The sequence below is a fragment of the Hesperophylax consimilis genome, chromosome 18 (assembly GCF_061612785.1).
Source record: "Hesperophylax consimilis isolate HC1 chromosome 18, BYU_Hcon_1.0, whole genome shotgun sequence".
In the NCBI taxonomy this organism is placed as follows: Eukaryota; Metazoa; Arthropoda; class Insecta; order Trichoptera; family Limnephilidae; genus Hesperophylax; species Hesperophylax consimilis.
In genome coordinates this window covers 18,701,597-18,718,855 of record NC_142853.1, presented here as the reverse complement: position 1 = coordinate 18,718,855, position 17,259 = coordinate 18,701,597, and the positions used below count along the sequence as shown (strand labels likewise).

Sequence of the window (17,259 nt, the reverse complement as noted above, 5' to 3'; positions counted from 1 at the left end):
AAATAATAATAAAATAAAAACAGTTATGTAACAAAAGGAATGGATTCTAAATTCAGTGTTGCCATGTTAAAAACACATATAGCGGGGTACTGAGAACAACTATGATTGTAAGTTACATTTATATTTTAATTTAATTTATTAATAATATGCTAAACTGATAAGTAGCCAAAAATATATTATGGGGGTCGAGTAAATGTTCTATTTGTACAAAAACTATCTCTTCAGATCCAGAAAAGCTTCCTATACGACACAATACTCAAATACCTGATAGATCATTTTGGGTGTTGAAGAAACCAAAAGGACAAAGAACCTTCAAACTAAATATTGTCATGAAATTTGCTTCGTAAATGATTTTGGGATAAAAGAACATGATCTAATATAATATGTGCAATGAATTAAATATGTATAAAATAAACATGATTAATAATTTTTTATACTTATTTTCTATTTATATAATATTTTTTTCGTTGTCAGGTAACAATACTAAACATAGACATGAGACGGACAATATTCACATAACTATATAACATGATTTTGCTCTTTTAGATTTAATGCTGTGTAAATTTAAATAGAATATATGATTTCTTTCGACATTTCAAATGTACAAAATGCCGGCACATATTTTTACAAATTATGTGACAACATGCATTAAACTTCAATGAACAAAAATATATAATAAAATATACGAAAGCAACAACTTTATCGTTAAGTACGTAAACAACACTCTACTGTAAAGTACGTAAGCAATACTCCACTGTAAAGTACGTAAACAATACTCTGCTATAAAGTATGTAAACAATGTACACAAAAAGTGTCGTTGAACAATAATATTGCATCCAGTACACGTCAGTTAAACTTAAAGATAACATAAATCAGTATTACCTAATTTGACCAAATGACAAAAAAAAAATTAACGAACTTGTAAAGTTTAAATAAACATACCTAGATAACATTTTAATTGAAATTGTTGATGACACTTAGTTATAATGTGTGAGATTTTAGTCCAGTGGTGTAGCGACTGATTGGGCATTTCGGGTAGTAAGTCAAGTAGCTTGAGAGAAGACAAAAAAACATTCATGCTAGTTCTCATTGTGTCTTTTCTGTAAGTCAAGATCTAAAACTTCCCATAATAGCATCATCTGTACAATCAAGGAAAGAATATGACTATTTGGTGCAATGAAGCATGCTAGGAATAGCTACAAATATTGATTTAACGTGACTCATTGAACGTTGACAAACCATGGGGCCGGTAATTTGTCGCGAAGCCACTGTTTTAGTCCCATTAAGATAACAAATGATTCAAATATTTCAATAATAGTACGGTTGTTTTTAAAATGGGTGGATCACAGAAGAAAACATCATCAGGTCAATGGATATACATATTACACATATTTCTAAAGCTTATACATCATCATAACAAAAGACTTGTACAATATTATCTGAAAGTAATAAAAATCATTTTTCACACTCAGTCATGCTAAATATAACAAAAATAAAATGTTCCAAATTAACTACTGTTTAAAAATCAATCTCGTAGAAAGTTTTTGATAATTATAGGGGCTTTTATATTTTTATATTGATATTTTTATCAAAATGATAAGACCATTGAAGATACAGGAGTATAACGTCGACGGCAATCCATCACCGCGTATGTAACATCACCGCGTAAGTCATCCTGAAATGCCATTCGACGGCGGTCATAAACCTACATCGTTGGGATTATTATAGGATTTTTTCAATGTAAGGAAATAGTCCTACAACGAAAATAGTATCACCGCGCATCTCATTTGCCTTCCGTTTGGGTAAAATCATCGCCTATCTCAGCCGTTGACCAACCGTTATTGCCGCAAAACATTATTTCGCTGGTTACAACAGTTTTTTTTTAAATTTATGTGTTTTTTGTTCATCGGATGTCTTACAAAAGGTATGTATTATGAGACTAAGTAATTATATATTACAAACATTGGTTTGTGCACACGGTAGACGTTATTATTAATCATTATGAACTTACGCGTTGATACACTTCGCAATGATTCGTTTCATTGTATCGGAAAACGTGAGATACGCGCTGATTCATTCTTTTTTGATTTGTCCTTTTTATTTTTTGTGACTTTACTAATAATTATAATTATACTTTACTATTTACTAATAGTATATAGCGAAACAAATTATTAATTATTTAATTTAATTTTTTATTTCAGTAACAAAATGTTCGATTCTAGCGATGATGAGTTATTTGTTGATGCCATGTGCAAAGAACTCGGAATAAATACATTATCTGACAAACAGGGCAGTGGAAAAAAAGTTGGTGAATGTTCTACAAATGAAAATATAGAAAACATTGATATAAATAATTTAGAATTTTCTTGATTATTCCCAAAATCAGCCGACAACAACAGAAGACAGTGCGGAGTTGATCTCGATGGTATCTCCTGAATACATATGCCAAGATATTCATAGCATTAATAATAATTCAACGTCTTTTGTTATAATAAATAATGAAAAGATTATAGTTGATTCAACTTCAATTGAAATGCAGGTGGTGGATTACAGTTCTCCTACACCAGGTACTATATTATCTCCTTCGGAAATAATAGCATCCCCATCAAATCGGCAGAGTGATGGTGACATACACGCAGATTCATCAAGATTATTAAACAAAAAATTGAGGATGCAAGGGAAAGATTATTTAGGCTACAGAAAAAGTTTACTGCAAGATGGGAAATTCAACATAGTACACGACGTGCCTAAAGAAGCTCGTCAAATGGGTCCAGCTTGCAAATCCAAAATATGCATTCGTTCAAAACTACGAAACTGTCCCAAACTTAACCAAGGTTCTAAATGTTTTGGTCAAAACTGAATTGGGATCAGAGAAAACAATTTGTTGCATCTAATGTAATGAAAAAAGAACCCAAACAAAGAAGATCGGAAACAAGTGCTTCTCGTAGACAAGGCACGTTGGTGTATTTTTTGCCCATTGAAAATATTACAGCCCAAGTTTGCAAAATGTCGTTTTTGAATACCCTGGGGATTAAGGAATGGACCGTGAGGTATTGGGCAGAAAAATCAGAATCTGCAATGATTCCGATGTCATCCATGACGAATCAGAACAGGCGACGAACAACAGGAGAAAATTCTAAAAAAATGTTATTACTGAAGTTTTTTCACGATCTTCCAAAACTCGAATCGCACTATTGTCGTAAATCTACAAAAAAGCTGTACTTAGAACCAATAATCAAAAGTTTGGCTCAACTGTATGATATTTATTTAGATTATTGTAAGGAAAATGTAGGAAGTCCCATGAGTTGCAGAACTTTCGAAAATGTGTTTAAAAAAAGAAAAAATGAGTATTTTTACGCCCAAAAAAGATCGGTGTGACACATGTTGTGGTCACGACGTTGGGAATATTAGCGATGAGGTTTGGAAAAGACACATCGTACGTAAAAATAAGGCACATGAAGAAAAAGTTAAAGATAATATAGATTCCAAAACTTTACAAAGATAGAATTAAAATAAAAGAATCCAAGTGGAAACATTTACAGGAACTGAAATTTGTAATACCGCAAGATTGTCATAGCTATTATGATTCATTACTATATCAATAACTTTATTTTTTATATTTTTAACATTACACGAGGTACCTACAGTGTAAGTTTATTTTTTTTAAATAAAAAAAATTGACGAGCTAAATTTTTACGTTGATGATTGTCGGTGTCATTGAGTAACTAATAATTTTGTGTATTTTTATGATAAGGTACCTATCTACTATTTTATTTGTCTAAATAATGTCATGTAACATAATATTACTTTGTTGTAAAATATTATTATTATTAAAAATAACATTTGTTTCCACGTTCCCGTGTTTTAAAACTATAATGATATTATATACCTAACTCCCAACAAGAATAAATTTCCGCGTAAGTCTAAACTTTTGCCGTATTTTAGTGAACATCACCGCTTAAGTCATTTATTATTTTATTTTCGGTTAAAAACGTATATGTGTTTAAATAAATAATTGTAAAGACAATTGAACATGGAAAATAAAATGATTTGCCGCGATTTCGATGTAAATATATTAAGAAAAGTGGTTTTATGTCTCTCCTGAAAAGTAACCAAATATGATTTACGCGGTGATGGATTGCCGTCGACGATAATCAATCTGTCAGAAAACAAAATATGCAGTGGCATTTCTAGTGCATGGTTGTCAGCGGTAATTCAAATATTTTATTTATTATATCATGCAAATCTGTTTGATGAAATCAAGAAATGATAATTTACCAATACTTGTTTTACTCTTCTTGCGAGAAAAACCCCCAGAATAGAGTACATATTGCTTCATAACAATTTGAAATTGTTAAAAAAAAATTAAATTAAATTTATTTTACTGATAAAGTCAGAATTCAGTACGGTTCAGTTTTAGTTAACATTTAGAACAGTTATTTAAAAGCAACAAAGACACTTATTATTAATATAAACAATTACATACACAACTTAGTCAGCAGTCGCAAATGATTTCCCGCTCTGTCATAAAAATATAAAGACAGAGAGATTCGAAGCGATGGATGAATGATGTATGTAAAATAATAAAGTTCTTCAATTTCACTTCACTTAGGTTAGGTTATAATTTGGAAACCACTTAAAAGCAACATAAATAACATGAACACATCATACCAGGTAGGCCTAGTTATGCTAAATAGTAATTTTTTTCATTTTTAATTTCGCTTTATTTATGTTTCTATTTGGAAACAATTCAAAAGCAATATAAATATGAACAGTGAGGTATGAGGTCACAGGCCTAGTTATGTAAAATCATTCACTTCTGTTAGGTTAGGTTTCAATTTGAAAGTAACGTAATCATGAAGACATACAAAATCAAAGGCTTCAGTTGATAGCCTGCTCCGTCATCTGGAGACATAGGGACTCGAGACGGGAATTGATGTCCCCCATCGAGGCAGCAGACGGAAAGGTGCCAGAAAGGGTGGGCGAGGGGAAAGATGGGAAAGAACCACTCTTCTTGGATGGTTCCGAAATCTGCCAGGAGCCTCCGCTGATGCTTGAGCGCCATCTAGAATAATGAAGTAAATTAGAAACTAGTCCTGGGGCCTTTAGGTAACCAAGGAGGAGTGGAAAGGAGAGACAAAGGCCTCTTCTTTCGTGGGACCTTCAGGGAACCAAGGAGGAGTGTAGAGGAGAGACAAAGTCCTCTTCCATCGTGAGGCATTTAGGGAACCAAGGAGGAGTGGAGAGGAGAGACGAAGGCCTCTTCTCTCGTGGGGCTTCAGGGAACCAAGGAGGAGTGTAGAGGAGAGACAAAGTCCTCTTCCACCGTGAGGCATTTAGGGAACCAAGGAGGGGTGGAGAGGAGAGACGAAGGCCTCTTCTCTCGTGGGGCTTCAGGGAACCAAGGAGGGGTGGAGAGGAGAGACGAAGGCCTCTTCTCTCGTGGGGCTTCAGGGAACCAAGGAGGAGTGTAGAGGAGAGACAAAGTCCTCTTCCACCGTGAGGCATTTAGGGAACCAAGGAGGGTGGACAGGAGAGACGAAGGCCTCTTCTCTCGTGGGGCTTCAGGGAACCAAGGAGGAGTGTAGAGGAGAGACAAAGTCCTCTTCCACCGTGAGGCATTTAGGGAACCAAGGAGGGTGGAGAGGAGAGACGAAGGCCTCTTCTCTCGTGGGGCTTCAGGGAACCAAGGAGGAGTGTAGAGGAGAGATAAAGTCCTCTTCCACCGTGAGGCATTTAGGGAACCAAGGAGGGTGGAGAGGAGAGACGAAGGCCTCTTCTCTCGTGGGGCTTCAGGGAACCAAGGAGGAGGGTAGAGGAGAGACAAAGTCCTCTTCCACCGTGAGGCATTTAGGGAACCAAGGAGGGTGGAGAGGAGAGACGAAGGCCTCTTCTCTCGTGGGGCTTCAGGGAACCAAGGAGGAGGGTAGAGGAGAGACAAAGTCCTCTTCCACCGTGAGGCATTTAGGGAACCAAGGAGGGTGGAGAGGAGAGACGAAGGCCTCTTCTCTCGTGGGGCTTCAGGGAACCAAGGAGGAGTGTAGAGGAGAGACAAAGTCCTCTTCCACCGTGAGGCATTTAGGGAACCAAGGAGGGTGGAGAGGAGAGACGAAGGCCTCTTCTCTCGTGGGGCTTCAGGGAACCAAGGAGGAGTGTAGAGGAGAGATAAAGTCCTCTTCCACCGTGAGGCATTTAGGGAACCAAGGAGGGTGGAGAGGAGAGACGAATGCCTCTTCTCTCGTGGGGCTTCAGGGAACCAAGGAGGAGTGTAGAGGAGAGACAAAGTCCTCTTCCACCGTGAGGCATTTAGGGAACCAAGGAGGGTGGAGAGGAGAGACGAAGGCCTCTTCTCTCGTGGGGCTTCAGGGAACCAAGGAGGAGGGTAGAGGAGAGACAAAGTCCTCTTCCACCGTGAGGCATTTAGGGAACCAAGGAGGGTGGAGAGGAGAGACGAAGGCCTCTTCTCTCGTGAGGCTTCAGGGAACCAAGGAGGAGTGTAGAGGAGAGATAAAGTCCTCTTCCACCGTGAGGCATTTAGGGAACCAAGGAGGGGTGGAAAGGAGAGACGAAGGCCTCTTCTCTCGTGGGGCTTCAGGGAACCAAGGAGGAGTGTAGAGGAGAGACAAAGTCCTCTTCCACCGTGAGGCATTTAGGGAACCAAGGAGGGTGGAGAGGAGAGACGAAGGCCTCTTCTCTCGTGGGGCTTCAGGGAACCAAGGAGGAGTGTAGAGGAGAGACAAAGTCCTCTTCCACCGTGAGGCATTTAGGGAACCAAGGAGGGTGAAGAGGAGAGACGAAGGCCTCTTCTCTCGTGGGGCTTCAGGGAACCAAGGAGGAGTGTAGAGGAGAGACAAAGTCCTCTTCCACCGTGAGGCATTTAGGGAACCAAGGAGGGTGGAGAGGAGAGACGAAGGCCTCTTCTCTCGTGGGGCTTCAGGGAACCAAGGAGGAGTGTAGAGGAGAGATAAAGTCCTCTTCCACCGTGAGGCATTTAGGGAACCAAGGAGGGTGGAGAGGAGAGACGAAGGCCTCTTCTCTCGTGGGGCTTCAGGGAACCAAGGAGGAGTGTAGAGGAGAGACAAAGTCCTCTTCCACCGTGAGGCATTTAGGGAACCAAGGAGGGTGGAGAGGAGAGACGAAGACCTCTTCTCTCGTGGGGCTTCAGGGAACCAAGGAGGAGTGTAGAGGAGAGACAAAGTCCTCTTCCACCGTGAGGCATTTAGGGAACCAAAGAGGGGTGGAGAGGAGAGACGAAGGCCTCTTCTCTCGTGGGGCTTCAGGGAACCAAGGAGGAGTGGAGAGGAGAGATGAGGCCCTCTTCCCTCGCGGAGCCCTCAGAAAACCAAGGGGGAGTGGACTTTTTCGTCGTGTGGCTTTCAGGGAACCTACGGGGAGTGGACTCTTCCGCCATGGGGCCTTCGGGGAACCAAGGAGGAGTGGAGAGGAGAGAGGGGAACCAAGGGGGATTGGAGAGGAGAGATGAGACCTGGAAGACACACTGTGGAAACAGAAGACATAACCACATATCCAATGACAACCCTGGTGAACTTTACAAAAGGGACCAGGTGACTGTTAAAGGAATGAGGTAAAATGGGAGATAGCACAATGGGCCAATGGCCTAAGTGCTCACGGGAACTATATGAAAACCGTCTCCGATCTAAAAAAAAAAAAAATTAGGAACTAAAAATATAGTCTTGCCGCTGAAATAGCTCTGTTGTAAGCTTATTTGTTTTTATTTCTGTTTCTAAGGGGTGGTTGGCAAATTTCAAGAGCCTCATAGAAACAGATTACACTTTTAATAATAATACCTAGGCATTACTTCGGTGACATGCTTCTAAAAGGGCAAAGTACGGCATCTGCAAATACCTTTCAGAACCAGCTAATACGATCGTGAGGGTTAGTTTATAAAAATATTTCTCGAAAACGGTTTAAAATTTTCGCAGTATTCTGGCCCACAATGACCGTGCGGGGCTCATATCTAAACCGTACTGGCCTATGTTTTCGAAATTTACCGCTAGGGGAATCGATACAAGCTGTCAAAAATGTTGCGCCAACAATGAAGCCAACATCTGCCTCTTAAGTTATTTATAAATATCAATATATAAATTACTAGCTGACATGTGCCCGGCTTTACTCGGGGACTTATGAATAGTTTGGGGTAAAGTTGTGAGGCTGTGATGACCTCATAAGGTTTAGCCAGCGTTGGCAATGTAAGTGCCAGAAAATATTTTTTTATGCCTCGATTACAAAACATCGACTTTTCTCTACTTTCTATATATATAATATGCGTGTATTATATATATAAACCTTCCGGAAGAAGTTCTCCAAGTGATAGTCAAAACCTTATCAAAATCCGTTGCATAGTTTAGAAGAACTAAGCGCACAAAGAGTGATTTTGCTTTATACTATGTAGAGATTTAAGCAATTAAATATGTTATTATTGTAGTAAACATGTTAATCAATGAGTTTACTGTGTTTTTTATAATTATTGCATTCAACATTGGGTTATTTATTAATGCAAATATTTACACCAGCAAGGGTGTGCAGGTCAGGACTGATCTCATGTATTTCATACCAATTTTATGTGATAAATATTTGTGATGTGTTATAGCTTTTTATTTATTTATTTATTATTACACGCCCTAATGGGCTTTTACACACTACAAAGTTTAACAGTATCACAATTTTCTAATCTTTATAAATTTTTAATGATTATTATTTTTATGTATTCCTCCTTAGTAAAATTTAATTTTGCAGACATAAACATTTTTATTTTATGTAAGTGATTTTTACGAACAAATTCATTTAGGATTTTATGAAGATAGTCCCGACCGTCACGATCGTGCTGGCGAAACCCGGTCGGCAGATTTGTATTAACTAGCTCATCGATCAATCAACAATACAAAACTATTAATGTCAATGACGTGCATACAATCTCTCTCATACACATTATTTACATTATTGAGCAGCAGATAATGTTTGTTTAGACAGTTTATTTTCAATTGTAATCCCGTTAGCGAGTTTTAGTAGAACAGAAAAATGGTGTAGATTTGCGAATTTCTGAAATAAGGCTCTAATAAGGGAAAGCAGTGAGTCAGTATCGTGTATTCCCTCAATACGTACCTCGGCTTAGGCCTCCTCTGGAAAGGGGCATCACCCAGGTGTGCCAGGAATTGCCTCGGGGGCACGCGGTACTTCAGGGACTTGAGCTCTGCGGCCAGGGCAGCACTGCGCGAGAAGGCATCGTGTGATAGGGCTCTGTCCACCAGCCAGCAGTGCAGGGCCATCACAACACCGCCATCGTGGTACGAAGCACCGTTTGATAGCAGGCGCGATGAAGCTGAAATGATTTATGAGACGATTAATCATTTTTAAGAAGATATAAACAACCAACAAAAATATGATCAACATCATTGACCTGTCTGGGGCTTAGGTTATTTGGAAACATCAATTTTCTTTAAAATTTGTGTAGAGGACGCTTCTGCGAATTTTCTGTAGTGTTATAAACCCCAAGGTCAATACTACAGACCTTTTCATCAGGGATGGCTCACCCCTAGGTCAAAAATGGTCTTTGACCGCCCAAAATTATAAAACAACATAGTTAATTTATAAATGTATCTACAGGATTTTCTAATAAGAGGTGTTATTTTGATATTTAATCGTAAAAGATCAATGGTTTCGTTGCTTGTGTGGCACGTAGCGCCGTTTTGTTGAAAGTAAACGTTGTCCAGATCAATACCATCCAATTCTGGCCATAAAAAATCATTAATCATCTCTCGATAGCGCAATCCATTCACCGTAACTGTTGCTCCAGCCTCATTGTCCAATGGCTCCGCCGGACCATAAACCGCACCAAACAGTCACACATTGAGGATAGAGAGGCTTTTCAACAATAACTCTTGGGTTTTCCGAGCCCTAGATGCTACAATTTTTCTTGTTGACGAAGCTACCGTGGTGGAAATGGGCCTCATCACTCAAGATGATTTGAATTTGATTCACTCAAGTGAATTTTAATAATTTCAATGCGTTGTTGAAACGTGTATCGTTCCATTTTTATGAATGGCGTAGTTTCTATTTGTCAAATGTCAAAAAATGACAGCTTCAAAAGTAACATCTACCGAAATAGCGGGCTATTCAAAATAACACCTCTTATTGGAAAACCCTATATATACCTATATATAAAAATATAAATGTTCATTTGTTCAAAATCTTAAATCTGTGATATTTCTTCACCGATTGCTTTGAAATTTTGCATTCGAATACGCGTGTGCTTTTTGCATACTTATATTATAGATGTCACCTGTTAGAGTAAAAAAAACTTTAATTTTTTTAAAAACCACATCATCTGTTGGGCAAACATGCTTTTTTTGAAAAACAGCACCATCTGTTGGAAGTAAAAGCAATTGTTTCTCTATCTGCATAGACAGACAGAGCCACAGCAATGCGTGGCGGGCAGTAGCGAAACTATACCATCGGGGGCCTGTGGCAAATTCATTAGATGGGGCCCCTCCAGTAAAAATCACAGTCGCATTGTAATTGATTTTTTATAAATAACTTAAGAAGTTACCCAACAGTATTACATACTAATATTGTGTGCATTTTTATTTTCAAAAGCATAGGTATTATGAAAAAAAAATTTAGACTTTACAAGATATTTATGAATAAAATTCTTTTTTCCGAGCTTTCTGTTCCGCAAAAGTATCAATAACGTCATCAAAGTTTAAACATCGGGCCATTGGATTTTCAATAGACATAATAGCCTGTCTTGTCCCATTGACTTTCTTAAATATGTTTTTATTAATTTTAGTTTCAAAAATTACCTTTCGGCACTAGCTGTAGTCACAGGAATTGTAACAAATAACATTAATGCAGTACATACTTCAGGAAAGCTGCACGATATAAAATGATTCTTTATTGTTAATAAATCGGCAAGTTCTTTTTATTTTGTTTTGAAGGTGGACCGAAAACTGACAATTTCCCTGGCAAATGATTCAGATATGTCTTTTTTATATATATCAACAAATTCTAGAGCTTTTTTCAAGAGATCAGTGTCATTTACATTTTGCAAAGTGGCAGGTTGCAAAACACTGAAATTGGAAACAATTTCATTCATTGGAAGGAAACGCGATTCCAGTTGATTAATAATGTCTAATACTCGATAAAATATGTTCACTCCAGATCTTGGAGATCATTTCTCATCTTCCCAAAGTTCGTCAAAATGGCATTTCACCTTCCTCTGAGGGGTTTTAGAAAATTCAAAGTTGATAGACAACTTTCCCGCTACACTACTTGCTTCCTTTTTTAAATTTTCAAATTCATGTCGATTCCTTTCCAATTCTTCCAGACAAATTTTCAAATGTTTTAAGGCATTTGAAAGATCGATGGCTTTGGACTGAAATGCTTTGGAGGCTGCATCGATAGTTTGTAGAATTTTGCAATGGAAAACCAATAACATAATAAAACTATAAATAAGATATTCCATATTTTGATACTATGCCAAAAAAATGTTGCATATCATTAACTTCTCTTACTGCATCATTAAGTACTAGATTTAAGTTATGAGAAGCACAGGGAACAATACCACATTTGGCTCGATAACTTTTATGAGTTTTTGAACTACACCATAAGTGCCTTTCATTTTGTTAGCACCATCATATCCGTGTCCTTGACACTTATTTAGAGGTATATTTTTGTGATTTATGGATTTAATAATTTGGTTGGACATTGCTAAGGCAGTTTGGTCCTTAACTTCATGAAATCCTAAAAATGACTCTTTAATGACATGCGCCTTTGGGATCCCATTTTCTTCATCATAAAATAACGATGAAGTTCACACATTTGATCTGTTTTTGAAATATCTTGAGTTGTATCGAATATGATAGAGTAAAAGGGTGCGGCATTTATTTAATTTATGAGTGCATTTTCTATTTTTAGAACCACAACAGAAATGAACTCATTTTGTATTTTTGAACTTAAGTATTTTATCTGGCCCTTTGATTTACTTAACAACTCGGATCGTATTTTGCTAAGAACTCAACAATCTGCAATCTGCCTTTTCTCTGTGGCCACGAAAGGCTACGTTGAAAGTGTCAGAGTAACGTCAAGGAGTCTAGAGAGTACTTGGCGACAAAAAGATTTTTCTTTCTTGATCATGAATTCTTGCTCTTCATCTAGTGTTCCATGAAGCTGCCATTGTTGATACGTTAAACAAGAATCCAGGTGAATTTTAGATGTCTCGTGTCTTTCTATGGCGTCTACAATGTGTTTCCAGTCGTCACAACCTTCCATGCAAACATTTTGTATTTTTTTAGATGCCCGATTTGCAAATAACCAGCATGGTTCACAATACGCCTTCTGAAGTATTGGAATAAGATAGCCATGTAAGTTCAAGTTTAACGCCAGACTTGGAAACAATATAGTAATGTGTTCCTAGGAACTGATCTACTATCATTGTCTTTTAAGAAAGGACCCTTGGGATTACAATGTCGTGGGACAAATGGATGCGTTCTAAAATTGAACGACATCCTTTTCTTATGAATGCTTTAAATCTTAATAATTTATTTAAATTTTTAGCTATATGGCCTTTATTTGTGTCTAACTCTAGTTGATTTTATGTACTTATATAAAATTTATAATTTTTCCTAAATTTTGTTAAAAATGTTAAGATTACTTCTGACTTCTGAGCTCGCGGCTCCGCGGCGGCCGGGGCCCCGGACCCCGCGGAGCCCGTGGCATTTTGCCAGCACTGCCAACCTATAGTTACGCCACTGGTGGTGGGGTACAGCTAGTAATATAATAAAATAATAGTAATTTACGACCAATACGGTTGGCAGATATACATATCACAATGTTCCATGTCTACTTGTGAGAGAACGCCATCCAGAACTGGAAAGTCGCTTGAAACAACTTTAAATATGTTTAGTGACTAGGTCTGAATTCCAAATACACCTCAAACTTCCTCTTCTTACATCTACTGGCTTCATAATATTCCCCAAATTAGGGATGCTACACTAGGGAAGTAAAGATTAATTAGGACACGAGAGTTCATGTTCTAGGGGCATTATAAGTTATTTTCATATATCGTTACTGGGCACGTAATACCTCAAATGTGCAATAAATAATATTTCATATGAGAGGTTGTTGTTGTTGATTCTGTAGATATAAGATGTAAATTATAACTTATAAAAATGTATATGAAACTAAACTTTAAGCACCTGTTGACAAGCCAATTCAATTGGCTTAGCAGGACTTGTTTGTTGATATGTATTAACTATTTATTCAATAAAACAAAAAAAAAAAAAAAATAAAAATAAAATAAAAAGTGACAAAACGAGAGTTTTGTGTGATAACTTAGTTGTTTTCTAAGTTCTAAGTTGATCGATCTGCAATTAAAATAAATTATTCCGTTACAATTTTTGAAGACATTAAGTAATATCTATCCAATTCTGATTAAATTACTCGTCACTTACCCCCCTCCCCCCTTTACCTAAAAATTGCAAACAAGCCACGAGTACAGTTGTAAAAAGTGCACTTTACTAGAAAAAGCTACAATAATATGTATTTGAGTTATATGGGGTACCCTGGCAACCCCCCTTCCGGTGATATGTTTTACCTAAGGTAAGATAAGGTAATGGTTAATAACGATTATTAACCTGTTAACCGGGCGGGACGTATAAATACGTCAAACGTAAACAGTATCGGGTATGGGTAGGAGGTATGAATACGTCCTTGAAATATATGTTGCGCCCTGGAACGAGCGGGGACGTATATTTCCGAGCATATCACACATAAATTGAGTTTTTAATTATTAAATATTTTAATTTTTTAAATTCAATGTTTCTCTTTTATCTGTGTGCTTTTATTTATTGTTCTGTAATTATAAACTTTTTTATATTTTTTGTAATCTTTATAATTGTTTGTAAATATTCTATTTTTCAATTCGATGTTTTCACTTTTTTTGATGCATAAATAAAAAAAAATAAAAAAATGAAATTACGTCCACCGGGCGTGACGTATTGATACGTCCTAGTGAAGGAGTTCGCGCCCGTTATATGCTGCGTAATTCAAAACTGAACTCCCCGGTTAACAGGTTAATGTACATACACAATAAATAAAAAAAGGAATCAAAGCCTTTCCTTCATTTTCAAATGCGTTTCTTCACTTGTTCACAAATTTTGCTAATTTTCACATTGGAAGTATTACGCACTAAATATGTATTACATGTCTAGTAGAATAATCGTTTCTTATTTTATTTCACATTACATAAAAACATACAAGTATTACGTTATGGAAAATGAATACAGCAATGTATTTTTCAACGTTGATATTTTCATTCACAATGTTTTAAAATAAAATAAAAAATACTAATCATTTTTTATCAAAAGGATTCAATATAATGTTAGCAAAAATGATCCATGTTTTGGAAACAACATTGACAAAAAATTATTTTATACCGTCATCACATCAAGGTTTTAGAAATATTATCTTTACTAACAAAATAATAGTGAAGAAAATAACAATGTTTTTAATCAAGTACCAAGATACATTATTATCAAACAAGTAAATAAATAAATCAATGTGTAAAGTAAAAATCCTTGACTTGTACATTTCATTATCAAAATATTATTGCTACATCTACATGTGTGTACTTGCAATGGTTTTGATACAAATAATGCTGTTATCATACCCACATGAAGATAATTGTAAACAAAATTACATAGGCACATCAAAGAATATGATTTTATGAAGCAATCTGTTTTTAGAAGGATTAATTTAATATTAGTATAGGGTTATAAGTCTGTTACACTTACATAGGTCCAAGACCCTGACTACCAATGTAGCAAGGATGGACTCCGGCTTGATGGGGCTGATGACTATATTCCGCAACTGCTCCAGGAGAGCGGTCATGCCAGCCAAAGATATGAACGATCCACTCGATAGCTCTCTCTCCATGCCTTCTAGAACACTCTCCCGTTCAGATAACTTTCTGATAGATAACAGCAGCTTGTGTCTCGCTCCCTTTGTAACACCTGGAAAGAAGAAAATGTTAAAATAAATTGATTTTCTTACAAGCTGTATATCGTTGGTTTATGTTAAGGAGTAATTGTGAGGTTAGGAGCGTTTGCCACTTACCTAGTCTTTGCAGATAAACCTCATCGATAGACATCATTTCATCATATGAAATATTTGAAAACAGCCAGATGTATTTGTGAAGCCTTAAGGTTTTCAACCAATGGGCAACTGTGGACATCCCACCGTGATCTCCGACATTGTTATAACGTAGGTCGTCTAATCTAGTTTCACTGCCGCTGCTTGTGGGGAGATTTCCCATGGGTCGCACATTTAACAGGCTGTGTTCGCTGGAGAGGGAGAAGCTCCTAGGCTTCTGTACAAAGTACGGGTCATTATTTAAGTTCTCGGAGGAGGAGGTCAGAAAAACATAGGAGGTCGACGGAGGGGTCAAGCTATTTGACCTCCTCGCTTTAGGCTGAATAATCACAGGGTCAAATAATACCCTATCGTTGTCACCATTTAATTCTATCTCTGTTCCGTTCTTGGAGAAGGATTCGTGAAGAACTTCGTTATTTAGTTGAATGCAGATAGGTTCTGTATTATTTGATATCACTTGTTCGAGAGTGCTTTTGAATTCTACATTTTTTCCAATGGTTCGTCTGAAGGTTTGGCTGCCGTTACTGGGCCACATGGGCTTGAGTTCGTCGGCAGGAAGCTCGGGGCTCTGCCAGAAGTCCATTTTCGGTTTGCTTGCGCCGTGGACGACATGATTTTCTAAATGTTTTAACAGTACTGTAAGTGACCTAGATAAAAATAAAAACATTATTAGTGATTTAGCAAACGTAGGCCGTGATTTATTGCGATAAAAAATAAGCACAATTTCACCTTCTGTCGGAGTTGTTGATAGCGGGATGGATGAGGAGGTAGGACAACAATATTTGACATTCTTCTGTATATTGTGACACATCAACACAGTGCTTGACCAGGTGAGGTACGCAGCGAAGGTAAAGGTCCTTGGCCTTGTCGTTGCCTGGCTTCAGCAGCGGCAAGTGTGTTACCAACTTGTTTAGTCTGTTTCCAATGTCAGAATCCAAGTCCTCTTCGGTCCCTTGTACGAGGGTAGCCACGAATTCGGGATCGTTGGCGTCGCTCTCTTGGCGATGGTTCTCAGCGCTGAAGTTCTGTATCAGCGCAGCGTCGATGGCATAACGAAGCAATTTGAGACTGTTGGTTGGAACTCTCCGGAGAAGGGCGCAGAGAACAACGGTCTTCTCGCAAGCCGTCCATCCTTCAAAAACACCCGCCACACCCCCCACTTGATTACAAAACGATCCGTTCATCCCTATTCCTGGCATCGGTCGTGTATTTGAGGAAATATACAGATTTACTCTTGTCAATGCTTATACGGAGAATTTAGCCGCCACATTTCCGATTGACAAGTGATGTAAAATAATGTCCAATGGACACGGCGTAAAATGACAAGTCTGCAGTCCAATATTAACTATGGGCACCTTTCTTGATTGAACTTATTAAATCGCTTATAATAGATGCCCTTTCGCCAGCTGGTAATACAAAATACTTTAATCTCGAATATCACTGACTGATAACGTGGAATCAGGCTACCTTTCAAAACATTCCCAAATCGCCCCAAGATGGCTGTCGATTCAGGTTAGGAAACTGGAAAAACATTAAAATAATGCTGCCATAGCGAGGATTGCGCAAACCCTATAAATTTAAAAACTAGTGAACAATCGTATAAAATGGAGAAATTTTGTCATTTAGTGATTCTAAAACTACCGGAATCCAAAATAGTATTCTGTATTCTCCACATTATATACCTATTTATATAATACAAAGATTTTTTTGTTCTGGCTATTTTGCATCAGAGTGATTGAAATGCGGTTTATTTATGATTGAAATCATTGAAAACATGGATATGGAGATGGTCACGTAGACCGAGAGTGGTTTATTTATGCGTAGACCCGTATAAACCTGATTTTGATCCAAATTAATGTGCAATAATATGCGTAAAGTGAAAAATTGAATAAAATGCCTAAAGACTGTTTATTTGTTTTCGTATTATTTTTCTATTGTGTAATTATAGACTTTTATAATGCAAATATGAGGCACATTTTACACGTCATAATATATGTTACAAAATATTACATGGGCATTCTTAGTAGTGTATGTATACCTTATCAGAAAGACAAGCTCCTGTGCCTGATAAGTGAACCACAACTTTTATTT

The 17,259-nt window shown here is 37.4% G+C and overlaps 1 protein-coding gene across 1 annotated transcript; it reads right to left on the bottom strand.

Annotated features, from left to right (window-relative positions):
- Positions 1-4,156: 4,156 nt before the first annotated feature.
- Positions 4,157-16,656, bottom strand: smg (sterile alpha motif domain containing protein 4 smaug). Its single transcript, XM_089642400.1, has 5 exons — positions 15,898-16,656; positions 15,133-15,815; positions 14,811-15,029; positions 9,124-9,340; positions 4,157-5,065 (listed from the first exon to the last, which is right to left on the bottom strand). The coding sequence occupies exons 1-5, from the start codon at positions 16,365-16,367 to the stop codon at positions 4,882-4,884; spliced, it is 1,773 nt and encodes a 590-aa protein (XP_089498526.1). The 5' UTR covers positions 16,368-16,656; the 3' UTR covers positions 4,157-4,881.
- Between the last annotated feature and the right edge of the window lie 603 nt (positions 16,657-17,259).

Excerpts from the sequence above, each read along its gene's own strand:
- smg (XM_089642400.1), bottom strand. The coding sequence starts at position 16,367 with ATGCCAGGAATAGGGATGAACGGATCGTTTTGTAATCAAGTGGGGGGT. Across the intron at positions 15,030-15,132 it reads GGTTTATCTGCAAAGACTAG|GTGTTACAAAGGGAGCGAGA; the intron begins GTAAGTGGCAAA and ends TCTTCTTTCCAG. Across the intron at positions 5,066-9,123 it reads CAGAGGAGGCCTAAGCCGAG|ATGGCGCTCAAGCATCAGCG; the intron begins GTACGTATTGAG and ends TCATTATTCTAG.